At 38.9% G+C, this 22,838-nt stretch overlaps 2 protein-coding genes and 1 non-coding gene across 8 annotated transcripts in view; 1 reads left to right on the forward strand and 2 right to left on the reverse strand.

Moving 5' to 3' along the window:
• ELF1 (E74 like ETS transcription factor 1) overlaps positions 1-8,434 on the reverse strand; it is a 102,797-nt gene extending 94,363 nt beyond the window's left edge. Inside the window, exon 1 of one of the 2 annotated variants that reach the window (XM_078070293.1) lies at positions 8,299-8,434. The gene's annotated coding sequence lies outside the window, so the exon portion shown is untranslated. The remainder of the gene's footprint in view (positions 1-8,298) is intronic. The other variant, XM_078070292.1, reaches the window with a different exon arrangement.
• Positions 7,924-22,838, forward strand: part of WBP4 (WW domain binding protein 4) — a 63,416-nt gene continuing 48,501 nt past the window's right edge. The window contains exons 1-7 of one of the 5 annotated variants that reach the window (XM_078070298.1): positions 7,924-8,158; positions 10,100-10,172; positions 12,287-12,349; positions 12,439-12,562; positions 16,319-16,486; positions 20,886-20,932; positions 21,398-21,473. In XM_078070298.1, the coding sequence (XP_077926424.1) occupies positions 12,502-12,562; positions 16,319-16,486; positions 20,886-20,932; positions 21,398-21,473 (352 nt within the window). In that variant the 5' untranslated portion in view covers positions 7,924-8,158; positions 10,100-10,172; positions 12,287-12,349; positions 12,439-12,501. Of the gene's footprint in view, positions 8,159-8,437; positions 8,598-8,674; positions 8,802-8,914; positions 9,106-10,099; positions 10,173-12,286; positions 12,350-12,438; positions 12,563-16,318; positions 16,487-20,885; positions 20,933-21,397; positions 21,474-22,838 lie in introns of those variants that run through there. The other 4 variants (XM_036119343.2, XM_078070300.1, XM_036119349.2 and 1 more) reach the window with 4 other exon arrangements.
• Positions 8,197-8,268, reverse strand: TRNAE-UUC (transfer RNA glutamic acid (anticodon UUC)). The gene has a single exon. It is a non-coding gene; the product is annotated as a tRNA-Glu (tRNA).

The raw sequence follows: 22,838 nt of genomic DNA on the forward strand, positions 1-22,838 counted from the left end.
GCCATTCTAATGAGTCTGAGGTTTTGCTTTTATATAAACTTTATGTGCTTTCTTTTTCCTACAAAGCTGTGGTAAAAAGCCCCCTCAAAACATGCACCATAAACTAACCCAAGACATTCTAGAAAATAATGAAAATGGAAAAGAGACAGTCTTTGAAAGCAGGATTTTAAGGAACAATAAAATTGTGGTTCATGTGCAGTGGCAAAAAAAAAAAGAAGGAAAAACAAATAAAAGAAATGGCATTCCTACTCATATCTGAAATTCCCTGATGCCAACTGCCTGCTTGGAACTCCTTAAGCCTATATTCTGCCTTCCATCATGACACTTCCCTTCACCCTTACCCACACCTGTGTACCTTCCCAGAGTGCTGGGACTGTGTCTGCAGTCAATCTCTTCCGGTCACACTCTTCCCTCCTACTTCAGCTCTTACAACTGGGTCAGTGCCTGCCCTACTCAGTGGGTGATTGAGTGGCAGGGCCCTAACCTTCCCAGTTAATAGGGTCATCTGTATCCCTTGGCATAAGGGAGTATCAGTGATAAATACAGATGTCAGGAAAGCTAGGGTAAAACAACTCCCATTACAACCTTGAAAGTTTGAATTAAATGTTTAATTAAATCTGGAAACAGATAAAAAGCTATACACAAAGCAATACATCAACACATCCTAAATCAGAAATGTATCCTGGTCTTGGGATTTTAAATCCAAAAGAAAGTTTTACTAAATTAAAAGATTAAACTACAAATAAAGATTTAAGATCGTCTAGTAGGACTGTCTGGACATAGAAGTCACTAGCTAAATACCTTCCCAGAGATCTAAAATAAAGCAAAAAAAAAAAAAAAAAAAAAAAGTTTAAATCAAAGTTACTTATTTAATAGTGAGTAGTCTGAATTCAAAAATAAAATGTTAAATTTGCACATACAGGTGCGCACACAAAACTTACGAAACCATTGTTATTCCTTTATCAAAATTCAAGTCACCTATACTGGAATTACTTTTCAGAGAACAAAATATTTTATATTTACATTTGTGAAAATGAACCCCCTGAGAAGTAAAAGGAAACGCTAACTGCCATTAATCCTAAAACAGTCACCATTCCAGCATAAAAAGTCAGATACTGTACAATAACAAAGTGCAGGCTAAAGATCAAACTAAAATTTTCTTTATATAAGTACAATGTCATTTACAGTTTTAAAAATGATATGATAATGAAACCACTAAAGATTAAAAACTATAAATACATCTCTAACTTTACTGGCTCTTTGTCCCAATACTTAGGAAAGGAGCAAATGAACCATGAAGTATTTTGAAAGTTACTTTCCAAACCTTAAATAGTATCTAAATAATACTGTTTTTTATACAGCAATGTACCTTGTAAGCCTAGATAAACATTTGCATTTTCAAGATTCATGGTCTACTTCATATAAATTAGAGTATACGTCAAGTATAGAATATAAGATATAAATATTGCAAAAAAAAATTATGAAAAGTCACCCCCAGTCCCATTCATTTACTTTGAAAAGGTTAAATAAAATGAAACCATTTAAAGTATATCATCATATGTGCCATGCTATACTTCTGAGAAAAATTCAGAAATATTTAATTACTTAAAATCATGAACATTCTATTTGAAAATCTCTTCGTTACCAAAATGTAAGGTCCTTAAGATGAAGTATCAGGTAACTTAAGGGGCTGGGGTCCAGTTGATACTTCATCCACTCTCCTCCTCAGCCTAGATACCACATTCAGAAAGAATGGACAATTGCTGACCTCAGAATGCCGCTTAAGCCCACTTCTGCTTTACTGTTAACACAAATTTCAAGCGCTAAATGGCTACTCCACCCCTCCTGACACCTTAGGGAATACAAGCCATTTACAACATTGGGCTGTAAACAGCTCTTCTGCTAGGAAAGTTTTATTTTGTCGAGTTCTAGACGGAACCATTTCCTGAGTTGCAGAGAGCAAATAAGTCTTTCATAATCACTATTTCATTTTGATTCAAGCTAGTTTACCAATTTAATTTGTGAGCAGACTGCCCTTCTAAATAAGTAACATTGAATAAAATCCAAATTACTTACATAAATACACTTAAGGCAATTTATCAAAGTCTGGAGAACTTTTTTTTTTTTTTAGTCTGGAGAACTTCTAACAATAAAATCCAACTCTACAAAAAATGAGAAGGGAAGGTCACTTTCACTTAGTCAAAGAAGGGGGAGGGTGGAGACTTTTCAAATATTTCTCAAGAGCTACAACTGTCAAAAACAGTACCATATGTATTATAACATTGGATGAAAAAATGAGTACAATAGAAGGAAAAAAAAGACTATTTTACAACATGCCACAGTGTTTTTTTGTTTTTGTTTTTGTTTTTTAGATTTATTTATTTATTTATGTGAGAGAGCGAGAGAACACACAAGCAGGAGGGAGCTGCAGGCAGAGGGAGAAGCAGATGCGGGACTCAATCCCAGTATCCTGAGATCATGATCTGAGCTGAAGGCAGATACTTACCCAACTCAGCCACCCAGGCTTCCCCGCCACAATGTTTTAAAAAACACACTTTTTGATAAGAAATTTCTGGAGCAAATAAGTATCTAAAAAGCATTCTTAAATTTCTTTGCAACTTCCTAAAGCTATTGATTGTATTTTAAATTTCCTTTATTTAAAAGCCTCAGAAAAAATTCAGAAAACAAATTTCAACTTGCCATTTAATTACCATAACCCACATATACCGATATAGAAGAACCATAATGAGTTCTAAAATAGTGAATTTCAAATGAATGAAGTTTTATTAGAATTCTTGATGATATTAGGTTTAAGTTATACTGTCCACAGGGTGGCAGTCTCACAGCCTTAAATTTGTCTCTGGATTCAATGTACAATTTTAGTATTCAAAAAGCCACACCCACATACACATACAGGTGGGCAATAGTAGTTTACTGTCTGACCAACCCTAGGAGCAAAAATTGTCTGTTCTCACCAAAAAAACAAACAACAACAACAAAAAACTATGCTTTGTAACCTCCCTATTTCTTTTAGGAGTATTTACTTCCTGACATCTTCAATTTTTTCTTCCATTTACCTTTTTTTTTAAATCTCATTCTTTGTATTCTGCTGCTACCACCCTATTTAAGGTGAGAATAGAGACAAGGAGAGCTATTAAATTATTTCTGTACTTCTGGAGACACTCCACCTTGTTTAAGGCCTAACCCAAAGGGAGAGGGGGAGCAGGAACAGGAAGATGAGAGTGGACACTACAAACACAATCCCTCCTTTCTCCAGCTCATCCTGCACACTACTACCAATATAATTTCATCAAAACACTTATATTACTAGAAATCCCTTCTCCCAGCTAAGTAAATTCCTTATCCCCAAATTCAAAGACCTTCACAATCAGAACCTTCCAAAATTTCCTGAGTGCTCTGGAAGAGTTAAGGGGATCTGTAAAATAAACTTCACTTTGAATAGACCTTCCAACTTCCTGGTTTTCATTCATTCATTCAAATAGTTTTTGCATACTCTCTGAGTGCCAAGCACACTGTTCCAGGTGCTGATGGTACAGAAAGGAACAAGTCAAAGTCCCTGCTTCAAAGTTATTCTCGACTGGACAGTCTGAATTGGAGTCTCGTTAGGGGTGAGGGAATAAACCCCGATGCACTTCCAGCGCTCTGCAAGTAGAGAAGCACCCCTGGAAGCATACTAGTGGTTGGGGGGGATGATAAAGACACCAGAGATCTGACAGCACGGACATTGTCTGCTGCAGGCCCTAATCTATTTTTGCAGCCTTATTTCCAATTCCTATCCTACTTGTACCCTCAGTTCAGCCAAAATGTGCTAGCAACTGTTAATGTGCCTCTGCTCCTGCCTGCTTCCTTCTTAATGCCTTGCTTTCCACCACATCACCTCCACCAGCAAAAGCCTAGCCAGACCTCAAAGCCCATCCGAAATGTTGCCTCCTACAGGAGGCCTTTCCCCATTCACTTCACATGAATCCAGATGTGATATTTTGGAGGCCTTCAAACCCATGTAACTCTTGGCTTAGTTCCCTCTGAGCATTTATCACACTATACATCGTATCATAATTATCTGTACAGATTAACCTCCTTCATCAGCTATTTACTGAACACTTGCTCCATTCCTGGACTATCTAGGAGCTAGAACTGCAGTGTTAAATTATTCCACTAATATTTTTAAACGCTTACTATCCAAATGATAAATATAAAATGTAAAGACAAAATATTATATATGCTTTTTACTACTTCAATCTTTTTTTTTTTAAGTTTTGTTGATATAATCTACATATCATAGTTCACCCATTCAAAGAGTAGAATTTAGTGTTTAGGTTATTTACTGAGTTGTGCAACCATTATCATTATTAGATTATTTTAGGACAATCACTCTAAAAAGTAACCTTTATCTCCATTAGCAGTCACTCTGAGCCCTGTAACCACTGCCCCCTCACCTCCCAATCCTAGGCAACCATTATCTATCTATCCTCTTTCTCTTATAGAATTGCCTATCATGGACAGTTCATATAAATGGAATCATATAAAATGTGGTCTTTTGAGCTGGCTTCTTCTGCTTAGCATAACAATCTTGAAACTGATCCATGTTGTGGTATGTATCAGTTCATTCTCTTTTATTGCCAAATAATATTTGATTGTATAGATACATCTCGTTTTATTATTCAGTTGATATTTGCACTTTCACTTTCTGCTTATGAATAATGTTCTTCTAAACATGTGTACAAGTTTTTGTGCAGGCGGGTTTTAATTTCTCTTGAATGGAAAGGCTGGGTCGTATGGTAACTCTATGTTTAACATTTTGAGGGAACTGCCATCCTGTTTTCCAAAGAGACTGCACGTCACTTTACAGTCTACCAGCATTGCATGAGGGTTCCAACTACTTCACTATTGTTTGAATCTTAAAGAGCAAGAATGATTTCACTATTCAGTATCCTTACCCTCATGGAGCTTATACTCTAGTGGAAAAAAGACAAATAAATAGAAAAAAAATAAATGTGTTAATTTCAAGTATTAAGAAAAAGGAGAAAACAAAAGAGAGTAAAGTAACCAAAAGAAAAGGATGATCAGAAAGACCTCACTGAGGAGGTAATGTTGACCTGAAATATGAATATTCTAGGCAGTGGTAACACCAAGAAATAAAAGTGAGAAAAGAACAAGTTTGGCATGGTCAAAGAACAAAAAGGAAGCCAGTGTGGCTATGTATAATGAAGAGGCGGAGAAGATAGGAGGTGAAGTTGGGGGGGTAGAGGTCAGATAATATTCGACCACGGTAAAGTCCTTGGATTTTAAATGCCATCATTTTTTAATCCCTTATATTTCTTTAATATAGGTGTTCATCTGTGAAAACATTCCTTAAATAGTCACATATCTTCTGATTGCACCTAATAGTAGCAAATATTAAAGAGACTACTTAGGTAAATATGTACCATTCAATTAGTATCGCTTTACTCTGTGGCCCAAGGGAGGACACCTAAAACATGACTACCAACGGCCTTTTTGGTAACAAGGCACAAGCTTATGAATGAAGCTTTACAAATTTATCACCAAGCCTTAACCAATTTAAGGTGTATGCCTTACTGACAGTAACTAGCAGCTCAGTCTTAAAATATTAAGGTCATTTTCAATAAAGCATGCTAGTAAGAATATAGTTGCATATAATGCTCATGATTTAAACCTAGGTTTCATTCTTTTCAATTGAATTCTGATTGCTTTTCTCATTCTACTAATTAAAAATTAATATTCAACAGGCAAACATAAAACATGGGCACAAATCTCTATATTGCTTAAATTTTTTAAAAATAGTTTTCACATATTACTGCTATATGTTTTTTTTAAAGAAGAAAATGTTTTTAAAACTCCAGTAACATAAATGCTACTCCTTTGATAAAAGAACCCATTACCTAGTCAAACTTTATTAAGGTGAAATTCTCTTCTACCATCCCAGCTTGATCTCCCATGCCTCTCTCTCCCTCTAGGCACTGTGTTCAGACTATTTGCCAGCTTCATACTTGTTGACCCCACCTCCCCCTCCTAGCCCCCCACCCATCCTCCACCCCCCTCAGCTTTAAGACACACATTCCCCACCAGGAGAAATCCAACCAGTTCTTCAAGGTCCAGGGCAAACACTCTCCCCTCTACCTCTCTCTGCCAGTTCTCAGGAGTAGAAGTGATGTCTCACCTCTGTGTTTCTGCAGCATAACTTCTGCAACTCAGATATTGCCTTACCCTGTTTGGCCTGGTACACAATATAGGAGTCTGAGAAATATTGTCACCAAACTACTTCCCTCAGCATACCTTCAAATATATATAAAGCAAAGCTATTTGCAATTCCTCGGTGCTCAGTTGAAAATCACATCCAATCACAATATGATACCAACTCATCACAAAATGCAAGGTCAAGTAGAGTTGTTAAGCCCTCTCCAGAGACAAGGCAGAGGGGTCTTTCCTTCCTTCCAAATTCCGACTGAATTCTTTATAGTAAATGGTTTCTTAATGACACAATCCCGCTCTTCATTCAAATGAAACTTTCCCCACATAAATAAAACTTTTCCACATGCATTACCTATTCAAGAATTGCTCAACAATTCTTGCAACTCCAACCAAAGTTTCTGAATGATACGTATTTTCCAGAATTTACGGCTGTAAACCCAGAGTACAGAGAAGGTGGAAGATTCACACAAGGTGTGAATCGCAAGCTAATCAGAGAAGCGAAAATACAATTCCATTCAGTATTGTACCCACAACCTACTAACACGAACCTGATCAGGAACTTTCAAAAGCGTGTGATGGTGCTTGTCGTAAATATTCAAACATCTGAGTTAACGAAGAGATAAAATATTTTTAATTATGAAAGTTTACTTACAACGTAAAAATGATTAATCCTTAATCATGCAGATCACGTTAACAGATATTTCAAAACTCACTGTGCAATTAAAATATAAAAGTTTGGGAATGCGCACATTAACCACCAATCTTCTGCTCTTATTAATGGCACTGACCAGAAACCTATCCACAAGAGCCACTTTTTCAGTCTCCATTTGTTCCCAGAGGCCCAATGGACTAAACATTATAGCTCACCCCATCTTCTAATTTCAGCTTGCGTTTAAGATAACGCTTTTGTTTCATTTACAGCTCACATGCTGCTGACACAGCTGCCCCTTCTTTGTAATAAACACAGGGCTTCTATATTTAAAAATACAGTGAAACTTTGTTATAACATCCCCTCCCCAGTCTCCAGCCAGTTTTCTCTTCCAAGCCCCACCTCCACCCTAAGATTTTTCTATCCGCGGCGCTCAAAACGTTAGACCCTTTGGACAGCTAAATTTCTTCTTTAAAGACATCTCATCATAGTGGTATTTTTCTTCTCCGCAGCATGTGCGCGCGCGTCTGTGTGCGCGCTTTAAAGCGGGGCGGGAGGATTGGGGGTGGCGGGCGGGGGGAATTCCCTTCCCCGGAGGCCTTCCCAGGCAGTGGCACTCAAGTCTGTGGCTCTGGAGTCCGCGGGACTTTGGTGCGCTGAAACGAGCGCCCCCGAGGTCAGGTTGGGCCGAGCTGGCCGGCGGGCTCGGCCGCTGCGGGACAGCCGGGTGGACACGCGGCCGATCGGACGGTGACGGGCAGCGGCGCGGACGGGAAAGCGCGCCCGAGGGCGCCGAGGCTCGCCAGACCGCCACGCCGCCGCGCGCCCCGCGACAGGCGGCTTTGTGCCGGGGGTCGGGTCCCGTAAACAGCCGGCGGAAAGAGAACGAGGACTCCGAACGGGGTGCGGACTCCCGGCGCCGAGGGCAGGGGGTGAACACGCCCCGCGTCACTTGGGACGGTCGGAAAACCGCGGCCGCGGAGGGTGTGGGCCCCGGGGGGGCGCTGGGAGGAGATAAAGCGACCAGAGTTAATCATCACCTCCCGAGCGCCTGGGAAAGGACGACTCGGGGCAGAGGGGCGAGAGGGCAGCCCCTGGAAAGTGAAACTCCCCGGCGGCTCAGCCCCCCAGCCAGAGGAGGGAGGCGAGGGACCCCAGCGTACTCGCTCCTCCAGCCGCCCGGGTCACGAAGTCACCAAAGACTACACTAATGCTCGTTTTTCACAAACATCACGAGAACGAAACAAGAAGAGAGCCAGAATATTGGAAATAAAATAAGTAAGTTTCCCCATTCGGTTTTTAAAAATGCCACAACGTTCCCATACCGGGAGTCGAACCCGGGCCGCCTGGGTGAAAACCAGGAATCCTAACCGCTAGACCATATGGGAAGTGCTGATAGAGACGCCGCCGTGACTCACCTGACAAGCGCACGCTCCCCGACTGCCGCCGCTCGGCTTCCCCGCGCCGCTGCTCCCTCCGCCGCCTCTGCGCCACTCGAGCCGTAGCGCCGCCGCCGCCGCTGCCCACGCGCTCCCCGAGCGAAGGAACTAGCTCGGCCCGTGCGCGCGGGGGCGGGGCGGGGTCAGTCCGCCGCCTCCGGAAAGTTCTGAGGCAAAGCCCCGCAACTCGCGGCTCCGAAACCAGCTGTTTCACTTTTCTTTTTCTAACTCCGCCAACGGCCCCCAGCCTACAGGTCCGGGTTGCTTCGCTGGTCAAAGTGCGTGCGGACTAGTTGGCAAAGTTGAGGGCGGCGACGTCTCGGGGAACAGCTGTTTGCGTTCGGGGCGGAGGCGGCGCGCGAGCTCCTCGGCCACGAGCCAGCGAGCCTAGAAGGGTGGAGGTTCTGGATCCCAGGGGAAGAGAGAGTGAAGGCGGGATGATGCGGGGATTTGAGGCGTGACGTTCCTGTCCTTCGGCTCAGGTCCCGTCGCGCTTTCACCCCTTCTCGGTGACCTCAACCCCTTTATACCGACCCCACCTCTCAGGATTCCGGAGTACCGCCCCGTAGGGGGAGGGGAGGAGGAGGAGATTTCGAACGCGGTTTGAGTCGCCCGGGCACCCGTACTTGCGAACCGTGGAACCCTGGTCCCGGGGAAAGAGGGAGGTGTTCGGGTTAGGAGGCTCCGGTGGGCCTCGCGGCCGGCCGGGTCCCAACTCGCCCCGCGTGGGGAACACGAGCTCGAGCCGGACCCGGGGGCGACGCGCGGAGCGGCTGGTCCAGTCATGTGAGTCGGGTCTCAGGCTCTAAACAACGAGGTGTTGTTCCTCTGGGCGGCCCTTTTTCCGCCGAGTCTCGCCCTCCACCACCATCCCCCCCCCCACCTCCTTTCGGCTGGAGGCGTGACGGAGGTGCTCTTAACTCGCTCGGGACCGGCACCAGACCGGCAGGGCGGGTTCTCTGGGCGCTTAGAAATGCTATCCTGCGGAGCGCCCTGGGGGCCTGAAGCTCGGGCTTCGGGAGGGAGGCTGGCGGCCAGTTGAGGTTGGACTGCTGCCCGCGAAGCGACCGGGTGCTCCCTCGCTTGAACAGCTGGGGGTCGCAAGCACCCTATTCGTTTCTGTAGCGCGTGAACCCAGGGGTATTGTGAAACTTTAGGGTTGGGCTCCGGCCGCCGCCGCCTTCTCCGACTGGTAGAAACGGCCAGTCTTCGTTAGCGTAGTGACTCCCACCCCTACCCCCCACCCCCGCCCCAAGTCTTGCGGGCTAAGAGGTCCCTTAGCTTTTCCAACTCTCTCTTGCCCTGAGGCTCAAGAACAAATTGTATTAACTGATAGTCTCGGAGGAAGCAGTCTCCCACCAGAGGAGTCTTGTTCTTTGTTCTTTTGGTGGAAATAACTTGATTTAAAGCAAACTTTGAGCTTCTTCAGGCCTCCATTACAGCAACCTCCCAAAATGCCGGAAAGGCATAGACAAGATAAATCTTTTCCAAGATGTATCTTATTTCTTCACACCGATGGCAGTGGCAAATGAGAAAAAAAAAATTTTTTTTAAAGCAATTTTATTAAAGGGAGTTTTAAATCCGGTGCAGACTTTTTCTTTTCTAGTGGCAGCAATTTCAGCTAACTGCTGCAGTGAGTTAAATACTAAAGGTAATGTGTGTAACAAGACAAGATGCAGTAACAGGGGCTTATACTTCAAACTCTAAGAAGATGTAAAAACATGCACAATTTTACCTTTTTAATTGTAAATAAGCTTAGACTTGTTTTTCCCTTTTTCAGGGCAGACTACTGGAAGTCGCAACCAAAGAAATTCTGTGATTACTGCAAGTGTTGGATAGCGGACAATAGGCCTGTATGATATTTCCACTCTTAGAGAGCTTAATAATATTGTATTCCTGTGTTTCTTTTTGATCTAAACTCAGTATTTACGAAGCACCTTCATATACATTGCTCTTGATTTTTCAAAGCATTGAAAGATTTCTGTTGTCTTTTCATTTCTTGAAGGAAAGCCGTGAGCCTTCTTCCTTTTCATCAGCTTAAATTTGATTATATATTAAGCCAAATTATTTTTCTATGGTCTTTCAGTCACATTCAGAAAATGGACGTTGAGTGGGTCATCTCATCCATGTTTATCCACATTATGATGTTTAATACTACCATATAAAAAGAAACGTAAAAGGGCAAAACCCTTAATATATAAAAAGGAACATTATTGTAGTTTATTTTGAATCTTTTCTACTCCAGAAATAATTAAACATATTTGCAGAGCTTTGTAGCTATAAATGGTTAAATTTTAAAGAACATCATTACCTCTTTCATGGAATATGAAAATAGCAGCTCTATTAAGCACCTTATTACTGTATCTCTTAATCTAGATTAAGCTTTTAAGACATAAAAGCATCACTGATTTTTTCGCCTTTGTGTGCATGTCATAATAATATATACATAGTATGTAAACACCTGGGTATCTTTTAAATATATATTCCTATCCTTTTTAGTTGATAGAGTTGCATGCATAACAGAACAGTGGCCCCATTTTTAACAATGTTACACTTCTTTGATAGACTTTTATTTACTACTGTCTACAGGAGTTTGGGGATATTTTTCTCCAGGGTTTTGTTTTGGTTTTTGGTCTTTTGAATAGTTGCTAAAGCTCTCAACTATCTTGTTTAACTTAGGCCATCCTTACACATAAATGCCACAAATTTTGAAATCTATACAAATCACTGATAGTTTCTCTTCTGTTGAGGTACCCAGTCAGTTCAGTGAATTTTAGGAGTCATGAAGAGTAAATAATCTCTTCTATGATAGTCTTTCTTCTCCTTGGATTGTTAATATACATCAACTTAACCTTTAATTAGAAACAAAATTATTTTGTTTTCGAATGGGCCTTGAATATTCTTTGGCATAATTCAGGAAACCTGATATATGAAAAATAGAAGGTGAACCTTTTTTTACAATGTCTCACTTTAAAGAGGAATTCATGGTAGTACTTTAGGATAGCTTAGCTAAGATTTGATTGACAAAATTTATTTTGCAAGGTTTACCAGAAATTTCTTATTGCATAAAACCAGACATTTGCAATTTAGGGAGCATTCCTGACTTTTAAATAGGTGATAACATTCACTCACTCCTTTGTCCCATCCAGTCACCGTCATTTTTTGTAAGTTACCACTTTTTTTCATTTTCTTGTCCATTCTTCATTGTTTCTGTATGCACACATAGGTTTTAATTCCAACATATGTAAAACGTAGGATACCATACACACTATCCTTCACCATAGTTTGGTATTTGTTTGTTTTTTAAATTGAACAGTATGTCCTGGAGCTCTCTCCACATCAGTACGTAGGGAGCTTTGTTCTCTATTCCAGCAGCCAAATTTTGGTAGATAGTGCCAAATTGTCCTCCATTGGAGTTGTACATTTCATACCATTACCACAGTGTATAAAAGTATTTGTTTATAATTTAGAAGGAATTCCTTACTGTCTACTTTTCTCTCAATTTGGAGGAATAAGTTCTAATATTATTGTTTATTCTCTGTGTTTCCAGAGCAGTACAAATTCTAGAGACTTAATGGTTTTGACATTTTATGTTGAGAGGTGTTTCTTGAAGTTTTTTTTTTTCCACTCCTCTTTTGGCTTCATGTCTTGTTTGAGTCCTCGGTACAATCATATTCACTAGATTAGTCATCACAGGTACCTTGTATTTTTCTCCATTGATTCGGTCATCATAGTTTATTTTAAGCACCAAAGGAAACCTAGTCAGAGGATATAATAATAAATAACATGATTCAGTTCCCTCCCATCATTTGATAAAAAGACCAATTTGCATTAAAATTATTTTTCTGTCCGTCATTTTAATTTCAATTTTGTTATGTCCCATTCCCATATTTACTATTACTTTACTATGAACATTATGATGTTGATGTAACCTTCTTTTGCATTTTCTCTTTTATTAATTTTCAAGAGTGTTGAATTTCACGAAAGAGGAAAGAATCATAAGGAAAATGTGGCAAAGAGGATCAGTGAGGTAATTTAGTTTATTTCTTTCTTTGCCAATTTTTCTATGTAAGTATCAGTCCTTTATCTGGCTTTCAATTTTATATGTGTCTCACATAGATTAAACAGAAAAGCCTGGACAAGGCAAAGGAAGAAGAAAAGGCATCAAAGGAGTTTGCCGCAATGGAGGCAGCTGCCCTGAAAGCATACCAAGAGGATTTGAAAAGGCTTGGCTTAGAGTCAGGTAAAAAAGCAGCCAGCATGTTTTAAAACTAACATCAGAGGTCATGCTCAGTGAGCTTTTATTGTTTCCATAAAGAGGTTATACACTCAGGGTATACTCTTAGTGCTTTTCCTGTGCATCATAGCTGTATTTAGACTATGGGACTTTGCTCATGCACTTTTGTTTTACTTTTAAAGCTTCATCTTTTAACACCTCCATTCATAACCATACTACCTTGGTGGTTAGCTAGTCCTAGTTCTGTCCTAGGTCAGTGTTCATTTCAGGCACAGTTGAGTTTTTTAGGTACTTGGCTAAAAAGAGCTATTCATTAAAAAATAGGCCTTGCATTATAACCACAGTTTGTTTTATCCATATGGTCAAAACTATGAATTATGTTTGTTTATGTGGTTGAGTTAGAGTGAATTAGCCTGTTGTGGACAAATTTACTGATTTTACCACTAGAAGGTAGATAATTTTTTTTTAATTGGATAAATTTGACATAAAACATTGTTTATGCAGGTGTTACTTTTATACATTTATATATTGTAATGGGATTGCTACTGAAGCAATATTTATCAGATTACCTATTACAGTATTGTTGTCTATATTCGTTATACTATGCATTCAATCTCTGTGGCTTATGTACTACTCATTGCAAGTTTATAAACTTAAACAGTATCAGCCTTAACCCCCCAACCCCCTGTCCCCTGGAAATAACAGTTTTACTTTCTGGTTTTCTGAGTTTGACTCTTTTAGATTCCACATACAAGTGATATCATAACAGTATGCTTGTCTTCTCTTTAACTTACCTCACTTATCACAGTATGCTCAGGTTCCATCCATGTTGTTGCAAATGGCAAGATATCCTCCTGTCTCATGGCTGAATAGTATCCCATTATGTATATGTACTATATCTTTTTTATCCATTCATCTGGTTGATGGGCATTAAGGTTGTTTATATATCTTGGCTGTTATGAGTAATACTGCAGTAGGTATGGGAGTGCATATATCTCTTTGAAATCCTGCTTATATTTCCAGTGAGTATATACCCAGAAGTGAAATTGCTGGGTCATACGGTAGACCTATTTTTAATTTTTTGAGGAGCCTCCATAAGTTCTCCCTAGTGGTTGGACCAGTTTATTTTGGTACCAATTGTTTTAGAATAAGTTTTTAACATCTGGTAGAACTAGATTCCCCTTATCACTTCTGTTTTATAATTCTGGATATTTGTCAGTTTACATACACCAGCAGTATATAAGCATTTCCTTTTTTCCACATGGTCACCAGCAAGAAGGTAAATAATTTGGGGGTTTGAAGATAACTCAGCTCCAGATAAAAGGCATTTATTTAATTAGAGTGTATCTATCTTGTTGATGAACTTAGGCTTTAACTCGGGAACTTTTCTGTCAGCATTTCTTCCATGACAAATCCATTGTCTTTAAACTAGGCATATAGCAATCCCAGTTGTTGATCTTGCATAATGGTTGAGATAGTCAACATGGAATGATACTCTTTACTCTAAAAACTTCTTTCCGTTAAGTTTTTAAGCAGACTAATAAGTTAATCAGTATTGCCCTCATCAAATAAGGACAGGTGTAACCAGACTTTAAAAATATTCTCCTGGACATTGTTAGTTAAAAGGAAGGGGTGGGGGCTGTATTTCCATGAGGATAAAGCTGTAAGCTTAAAGGAGAAAAAGATAGAGGTGTTCCTGCAGAATTAAAGAGGCATCGTTGAAAATTCATCTCATCAATTATATGGATTGAGAGGTTTTGTTATGCTAACCTATGAGCAAATCAGTCTTAGCATTTTGTATTTAAATGTATTCAAAGAGGATTTTTCCTATTATTTTTCATAGCCTTGTTTTTTTAAATAGGATATACATTCCCCTTAAAGTACCATAATGCAGTACAAAGAAAGGATTTTTTTTTTTTTTTTTTAAAGATTTTATTTATTTATTTGACAGAGAGAGACACAGCGAGAGAGGGAACACAAGCAGGGGGAGTGGGAGAGGGAGAAGCAGGCTCCCCGCTGAGCAGGGAGCCCGCACATGGGGCTCGATCCCAGGACTCTGGGATCATGACCTGAGCCGAAGGCAGACGCTTAACCGACTGAGCCACCCAGGTGCCCCAGGATTTTTAAAAACTAACTGCTTTTAAGATTATCCCAGACATCTTTAGATTTTTCTTTTTTAAGTTATACTCCACATTGTAGTCTAGTTGGAGGTGGTTTTATTTTTTCCCTCAATAACATGTCATATACTTCCTTTCTTTTAAATAATTAAGGATATACATCATGTTTAGTGGCTACAGAGTGGTTAGGAGCACAGACTTTGGAATCCACCAGAATTGCCACTTGCTAGCTATACAACCTCTGATTTTCACAAAAACTAAGTAACATAATGGTATAAACTGCTTATTACAGTGACCACTTGTAATAAGCATTTAATAAAGGGTATAAAATACCATAACAAAATGCCATAAAAGTGCCATAACTTATTTAACTAATCTCTTCCAGACTAACATTTAGGTTGCTTAGTTTTCACTGTTAGAATGAATGCTTCAGTGAACCCCCTTATGCAGGCATGTTTTTTTACATTTATCTCTGTAAATTTAATCTCTAGAGATGAGATTGCAGAATCAAAGTGTGAATATCTTTTATATATTGATAGCTAATACAAGCTGTCTTTGTACTTTTTGTCCATCTTCTGTTAGAATATTGGATTTATTTGTAAGGAGTCTTTGTTATGAACATTAACCATGAGCCATATTTGTTGTAAATATTTGTCTTTTTTTTTTTAGTTTTTAAAAATTTTTAATCCTATTATGATTAACATAGCATTACATTATTTGTTTTATTTTTTTGTTTTTATTTTTGCTATACGGAATATTTGGATTTGTATGCAGTTAAGTTTAACGTTATTTTACTTTGTGTTTTTTTTTTCACATATATCTTTGATCTGAAGTTTATATTGATGTCCAAACATGGGAGGGGCCATGGAGTGGAGAATAGCTTTACTTTGTTCCAAATAATTAACCAGTTAATCCAACATGATTTGTTAAATGATTTCTTTTTCTTTTTTTTTTTTTTTTTTTTTTTTTTTTTTTTTTTTAAGATTTTATTTATTTATTTGACAGAGAGAGACAGTGAGAGCAGGAACACAAGCAGGGGGAGTGGGAGAGGGAGAAGCGGGCTTCCTGCCGAGCAGGGAGCCCGATGTGGGACTCGATCCCAGGACCCTGGGATCATGACCTGAGCCGAAGGCAGACGCTTAACGACTGAGCCACCCAGGCGCCCTAAATGATTTCTTTTTCTAATAAGCACCAGGAGTCTGAGCACTGGGTGTTATACACAAACAATGAATCATGGAACACTACATCAAAAACTAATGATGTAATGTATGGTGATTAACATAACATGATGATAATAAAAAAAAAGAAGCACCAGGAATCTACATTTGGGTCTGTTTACTCTTTGTTCTGTTTCATTCATATGTTTGCCTACTCCTGGATCAGTTTTACTTCTTTTTTTTGGTACCAATTATTTTAGAATAAGTTTTAACATTTGGTAGAACTAGATTCCCTTTATCACTTCTGTTTTATAATTCTAGATATTTGTGCATATTTAGTTTTCCAAATGAGCTTTCTTATAATTTGTCAAGTTCCCAAAAGAATCTTCTTGTCAAGCTTTTGATTGGAGTAACATTATTAGTGTTTTATACCAGGAAAAAAAAAAAAGTGTGTTGGTACTTCACCTTTCTTATATCTTTTTCTCTAGAAATTTCAGAGCCAAGCATATCACCAGTAACAAGCACTGTCCCACCCACCCCGGCATCAAATCAGCAGAAGGAAAAGAAGAAAAAGAAAAAAGACCCTTCAAAGGGCAGATGGGTAGAAGGCATAACCTCTGAGGGTTACCATTACTATTATGATCTTATCACAGGAGGTAGGTCATTTAGGCATAGAACTAGTAAGAATGATAACTGACCATTTATTTTGTTTTAGTTAATATTGGAACATTTAAGCAATGGAAGACTATAACTTTACATCTTTGCCACAATGGTAAAAAAGTCATGTGCCCTTTAAAAAGGTACCTTTCTTATAGTGACTCAACATCATACTTAGTTAAAGTCTTAAGAATGGGTTCCTTATGGGGCACCTGGGTGGCTCAGTCAGTTAAGCATCTGTCTTCGGCTCAGGTCATGATCTCAGGGTCCTGGGATCAAGTCCCATAGAGGCTGGCGTCTTGCTCCCTGCTCAGTGGTGAGTCTGCTTCTCTTTCTCCCTCTGTCTCCCTCACCCCTGCCTCTCCTCTTGTGCTCTCGCTTGCTCACTCTCAAATAAATAAAATTTTTTTTTTTTTAAGAATAGGTTCCTTACAAATAAGTTAAAGCTTTGTATTTTCTCAATAAAATCTTTTAAAAGTATGAACTAGGGCGCCTGGGTGGCTCAGTCGGTTAAGCGGCTGCCTTCAGCTCAGGTCATGATCTCAGGCTCCTGGGATCAAGCCCCACATCGGGCTCCCTGCTCCACAGGGAGTCTGCTTCTCCCTCTCCCTCTGTGCTCTCTCTCCTTCTCTCCCTCTCTCTTTCAAATAAATAAATAAAATCTTAAAAAAAAAAAAAAGTATGAACTACATGGAAATAAGGCATTTTAGATCCACTTTACAAATTGTAGAGGTTCTTAAAATATTCTGTGGGAGAGATTTTCTATCCAAAACCAGGCTGGGAACCAGAACCATTTTCTTTTTTATGTAGCTGTCTTGTAGTAGAGAAGCCCCCCCCTCCTATTCATGTTTTGGATATCACTTTCTAATAAAATACACAATGGTGTTATCCAGTGGGAATATCAAAAATACCTTTTTGTTTTCCTTTAAAACTAAATGTATTAGGGATTTTTTCATATAAATTCTGAGATAAGTAAATATATTTATGTAGCATCTTACTCTCTAGAAATATAAAATTTAAGATCAGAAATAAACACTATACAAGGAAGAGTTTTAAAGTGCTATAATGTAATAGAGATGTAAAATCGTATAGGAACTCCGAATGGTGAGGGATTAATTGTGATTATGTGGATCTGAGAGATTATCGCAGAAATTACTTTTGAACTGATCTATACATTAAGAGGAGAACATCAGGAATGATGTCTTCTTATTCACCATTTATATCCCTAGCACCAAACACAGTGCCTGGCATGGTATAGACACTTTATAGGTATTTTGATTGAAAATGATTATAGTAGGTTATTGTGAGGGTGAAGCAAACATTCCAAACAGGTGGAACAATATGAAGCTTTAAGAAGTTTGAAAGTTTGGGAAACAGTCATCTGGTGGAGGTAAAATATACAGTTCTCTGAAGATGTCCTAGCAGAAGAAAGAGGCTGGAAAAATAGATTGGGGCTGTGTCATGGAGGGCTAGGAGGATGATCGTGCCATTTACTGAGGTATGGAATACAGAAATAGAGTAAGTTAAAGTGGGACAATAATAAATTCAGTTTTTGGTATGTTGAGGTTGAGGTACCTCTAGAACATTCATGTGGTAGTTTTCAGTAGCTGATTAGAGTCTGGAATTAGATAAATTATGTCTAGAAATGTAGATAATATCTTAACTTTCAGGAGTATATGAGATCACAAGGAGAAAGAAGAGAACGAGAAGTATGAAGGGTGGGTAGTACATTTATTGAAGGAAAGGAGAGAAAAGCCAGGAAAAAAAAGAATGATCAGAAAGGTAGGAAATGAGATTAGAGTTAATTATGAAAAAAACCTTGGGCTCTAAGTATTGTAATTATTATGATTTTTAGAATCACAGTTTGGGACTACATAGAAATAGTAATAATCACTCACAGTTTGCACTGAGCCTTAAGAGAAGTGCGTGTTAGTCAGCAGTGAACCACAAATGATTATATGCTAAGGATCATAAGTCTTTCTCAAATTTACATAGAAACTGTTTATTAATGGGGCACCTGGGTGGCTCAGTCGGTTAAGCATCTGACTCTTGATTTCAGCTCAGGTCATGATCTCAAGGTTGTGGAATCAAGCCCCACGTCGGGCTCCTGGCTCAGTGTGGAGTCTGCTTGAGATTCTCTCTCTCTCCTGCTCCCTCTGCACCCCACCCCCTCATGCTCTCTTTTTTCCTCCCTTTTTCTTTCTTTCTTTTTTTTTTTTTTTTAAGATTTTATTTATTTATTTGAGAGACAGCACAAGCCAGGGGGGAGCATCAGGCAGAGGGAGAAGCAGACTCCCCGCTGAGCAGGGAGCCCAATGCGGGGCTCAATCCCAAGACCCTGAGACCATGACCTGAGCCAAAGGCAGACGCTTAAGCAACTGAGCCACCCAGGCGCCCCTTCCTCCCTCTTTCTAAAATAAATAAGTAAATAAAATCTTTTTTAAAAAATATTTTTTTTAAAACTATTAATTCTGTGTTTCTGCCTTCTAATTCCTATTGCTTGCTTCCTTTGTTCACCATCCTACTGTGTATGCTCTTACTCTCAGCAAAACCCTTGAACAACACAGGTGTTAGGGGCACCGACCCCTCCCTACCCCATGTGGTCGAAAATGTGCTTATAACTTTTTTTTAAAGTATAGTTGATATACAGTGTTATATCAGTTTCAGATATACAACATAGTGATTTGACAATTCTGTACATTAACCCATGCTCACTACAAGTGTAGTCACCATACAACACTATTGCAGTTTTATTGACTGTATTCCCTCTCCTGTCCTTTTCTTCATCTCCATGGCTTATTTATTTTATAACTAGAAGTTTAAACCTGTTCATCCCCTTCACCTATTTCACCTGTCCCCCCATCTACCTCCCTTCTGGCAACCAGCAGTTCTCAATATTTAAGAGTCTGGTTTTATTTGTTTTGTTTTGTTTTTTAGACTATACATGCAAGTGAAATCATATGGTATTTGTCTTTCTCTGTTTGATCTATATCATTTAGCATAATATCCTCTAGGTTCATCCATGCTGTCAGAAATGGCAAGATTTTATTTTTTATGGCTGAGTAATTTGTGTGTGTGTGTGTGTGTGTGCGCGTGTGTGTGTGTGTGAGAAGGAGGGAGAGAGATATGTATCTCACATTTTTAGCCATCTATCAGTGAGTGAGCACTTGGGTTGCTTCTGTGTGCTGTGTATATATAATGATAGACGTTATTATAATATATAAGTAATGCTGCAATAAACATAGGGGTGCATTTATCTTTTCAAGTTAGTGTTTTCATTTTCTTTGAGTATATGCCCGTATACTGGGAATTACTGGATCATTGGTATTTTATAACTTTTGACTCCCCAAAAACTTAGCTAGTAATAGCCTACTGTTGACTGGAAGCCTTACAGATGACATAAACACTTGACACACACATTTTGTGTATTATGTGTATTACATACTGTATTTTTACAGTAATACCTTTTTCTTAAATTTTTCGGTATTTCTAGACTACATGGTTCATCTGTTTTTTTAAACTGTCACAATTCTCTCAAAAAATTTCCAATATATATATTTTTAAAAATCTGCTTAAAAGTGGACCTGCACAGTTCAAACCTGTGTTGTTCAAGGGTCAGCTGTTTTCTAATTCTTGCATCTTTCATCTTGCTTCTTTTAAGTCATTCATTCTATCTCTCACTTTCCCCTCCTCAGGATGTCAAACAGCCATCTCATTCCTTCAGAACTTATCAAGCCTGGGGCACCTGGTTGGCTCATCCAGAAAAGCACATGACTTTTAATCTTGGGGTCATGAGTTTGAGCCCTGTGTTGGGTGTAGAGATTACTAAAAAAAAAAATAGTATAATAAGCTTTTAAAAACTTTTCAAGCCTGGGGGCACCTGGGTGCCTCAGTCAGTTGAGCATCCAACTCTTCGTTTTGGCTCAGGTCGTCATTTCATGGGTTGTGGGATCAAGCCCCACGTCAGGCTCCATGGTCTCCAGGAAATCTGCTTAGGGTTCTCTCCCTCTACCCTGTCTCCCATGCGCACAGGGGCACACACTCACTTGCGTGTGCTCGCTCTCAAATAAATAAAGAAATCTTTAAAACAAACAAAAAAACTTCAAGCCTGAATTCCATGAAGTCTTTAAGAGAAGCCCTACAGGTGTCTAATAATTCTTGTGGAAGTCCCAGTAACTTCGAATCCTTCATTCTGTTCTTCCTTCTTGGTTAAATATCATTCATACATGTTCTGTACAATACCACTGGGATATATACTGGTTTTTTTTCATTTTTCAAAGGCCTGTAGTGCTTTGTACACATTGAATGTCTTGTAAATTTTTGCCAAATTAAATTTTTTGAGTTGTTTTTCTTTTTAAGCGAAGAAATTTTTATTAATGAAGTATATTTTGCTTTAAGCATCCCAGTGGGAGAGACCAGAAGGATTTCAAGGAAACTTAAAAAAGGTAACTGAAGCACATTGATAGTGTCTTTGCTTTAAACTGATTGGTTTCTGGGGTTTTTATAAAAGAGTTCTGTTAAGCAAATTTACTTCCAAATAAGCCCCCCTACACACATTTTGTTCCTTTCTTCCTATAATGCTTTTGTGAGGAGGTTGGGTGGAAGTGGAAAAGTGGTATCTACCTAAAAACTCCATGCAGGGCAAATATTATCAGTTGACTTATAGTTGGTTGCCATTCAGATGTCCCTGTCCATCGGCAGAGAATTGTTCCTATCTTTCAGAGGTGTGACATTCTCTCTCTGAAAGTTAGTTCATGATTAACACAAACCAAGCTTCCATAATCAGTACTGCCCCTCTCACTCCCAGGTGTTAAGAGGAAAGGGAAGGTAGCTGACTCTGCCTTAGTTATTTTAATAGAGTGTAACTACATCATTATCTTCAGTTTATGCTGTTTTTTTCCTCCCATTAGACAGCAGGGAAGACTGTTTGGGTAGAAGGAGTAAGTGAAGATGGTTATACCTACTATTATAATATAGAAACAGGAGGTAAGTACTACCTTTGATTATCCTAACTATATAAAATTGTACCTCGAACTGCTTATTAGCCTGCTAATGAAGGGAACTTGGGAATTTTAGTATAGTGATCAACATATATCCATAGCATGTGGGTATTTTGTAATTTAAAAACTATACAGTGGAAAAGCAGGAAGATTTTCGTATATAATATACTGTGCTGCTCATTCTCAATTGATACTCCATTCACAAATTTTAAAAATCATTTTTACTTTATCATTATTGACTTTTGTTATGATTATTGTAGAAATATAATCATTACCTTGAAATGTACCTTAGAAATCACCTAATTCAACTTGCCTTTTCCTTTTCTAAAAAACAAAACTGAAGTTATTTTAGCAGTGGCTGAGACTGTCAAATTTTCACTTTTACTAATTTAATAATGTTTCAGTTATTTGTAAATATTTATGAAACATGCATAACTATTGTTACCTAATTATTACCTAAGTTTTTCAAGTTGACATTTTTTCTAATTTAATTTTATAAAATGGATCAACAAGTAATTGTAGTTTCTCGTACAATTAAATTTACCAAAGTATGTATGGTGTCAGTATAACTTTGAGAGGCTTTATTTAATTATTTATTAAATTTCTACTATCCAAACACATAGCATTAAATCTTTTAGGAGGAAAAAGCCCTTTTAGCCTCCAAGTAGATACCTAGTCTGCCCAACGATAGTAATGGTTCTAGCTCGGTAAAATTGAGGTACTGAAAGTTTCTAAAGATAAAATAATATAGTGATATAGGTGGAGAGTTGGATCTGAGCTTAATGCATAGCTTCTTCCCTTACCAGCTATATAAAAGTCACTAAACCTGTAGCTGCTCTTATGTAAAATTGAGGTGATCATGCATACTCTTGGGTCATGAAGGTCAGGTATCTATAAAGTTCCCAGAACAATACATAGTAGGTGCTTAAATTATTTCCTGAAAGTTTTTTTGTTATTCACGTGAAATATACATAAGGAAATAATGTGGTTTTTTTTTTTTTTTTTTTTTTTTATTGTTGGAAAGCACTTTTTTTTTTAAGATTTTATTTTTGGGGCACCTGGGTTGGCTCAGTTGTTAAGCATCTGCCTTCGGCTCAGGTCATGATCGCAGGGTCCTGGGATCGAGCCCCACATCAGGCTCCCTGCTCAGTGGGAAGCCTGCTTCTCCCTCTCTCACTCCCCCTGCTTGTGTTCCCTCTCTGTCAAATAAATAATAAATAAAATCTTAAAAAAAAAAGATTTTATTTTTAAGTAATCGCTACACCCAGTGTGGGGCTCAGACTTACAACCCTGAGATCAAGAGTCGCATGCTCCATTGACTGAGGCAGCCAGGCGCCCTGGAAAGCACCCT

Source organism: Halichoerus grypus, chromosome 4 (genome assembly GCF_964656455.1).
Source record: "Halichoerus grypus chromosome 4, mHalGry1.hap1.1, whole genome shotgun sequence".
Taxonomy (NCBI): Eukaryota; Metazoa; Chordata; class Mammalia; order Carnivora; family Phocidae; genus Halichoerus; species Halichoerus grypus.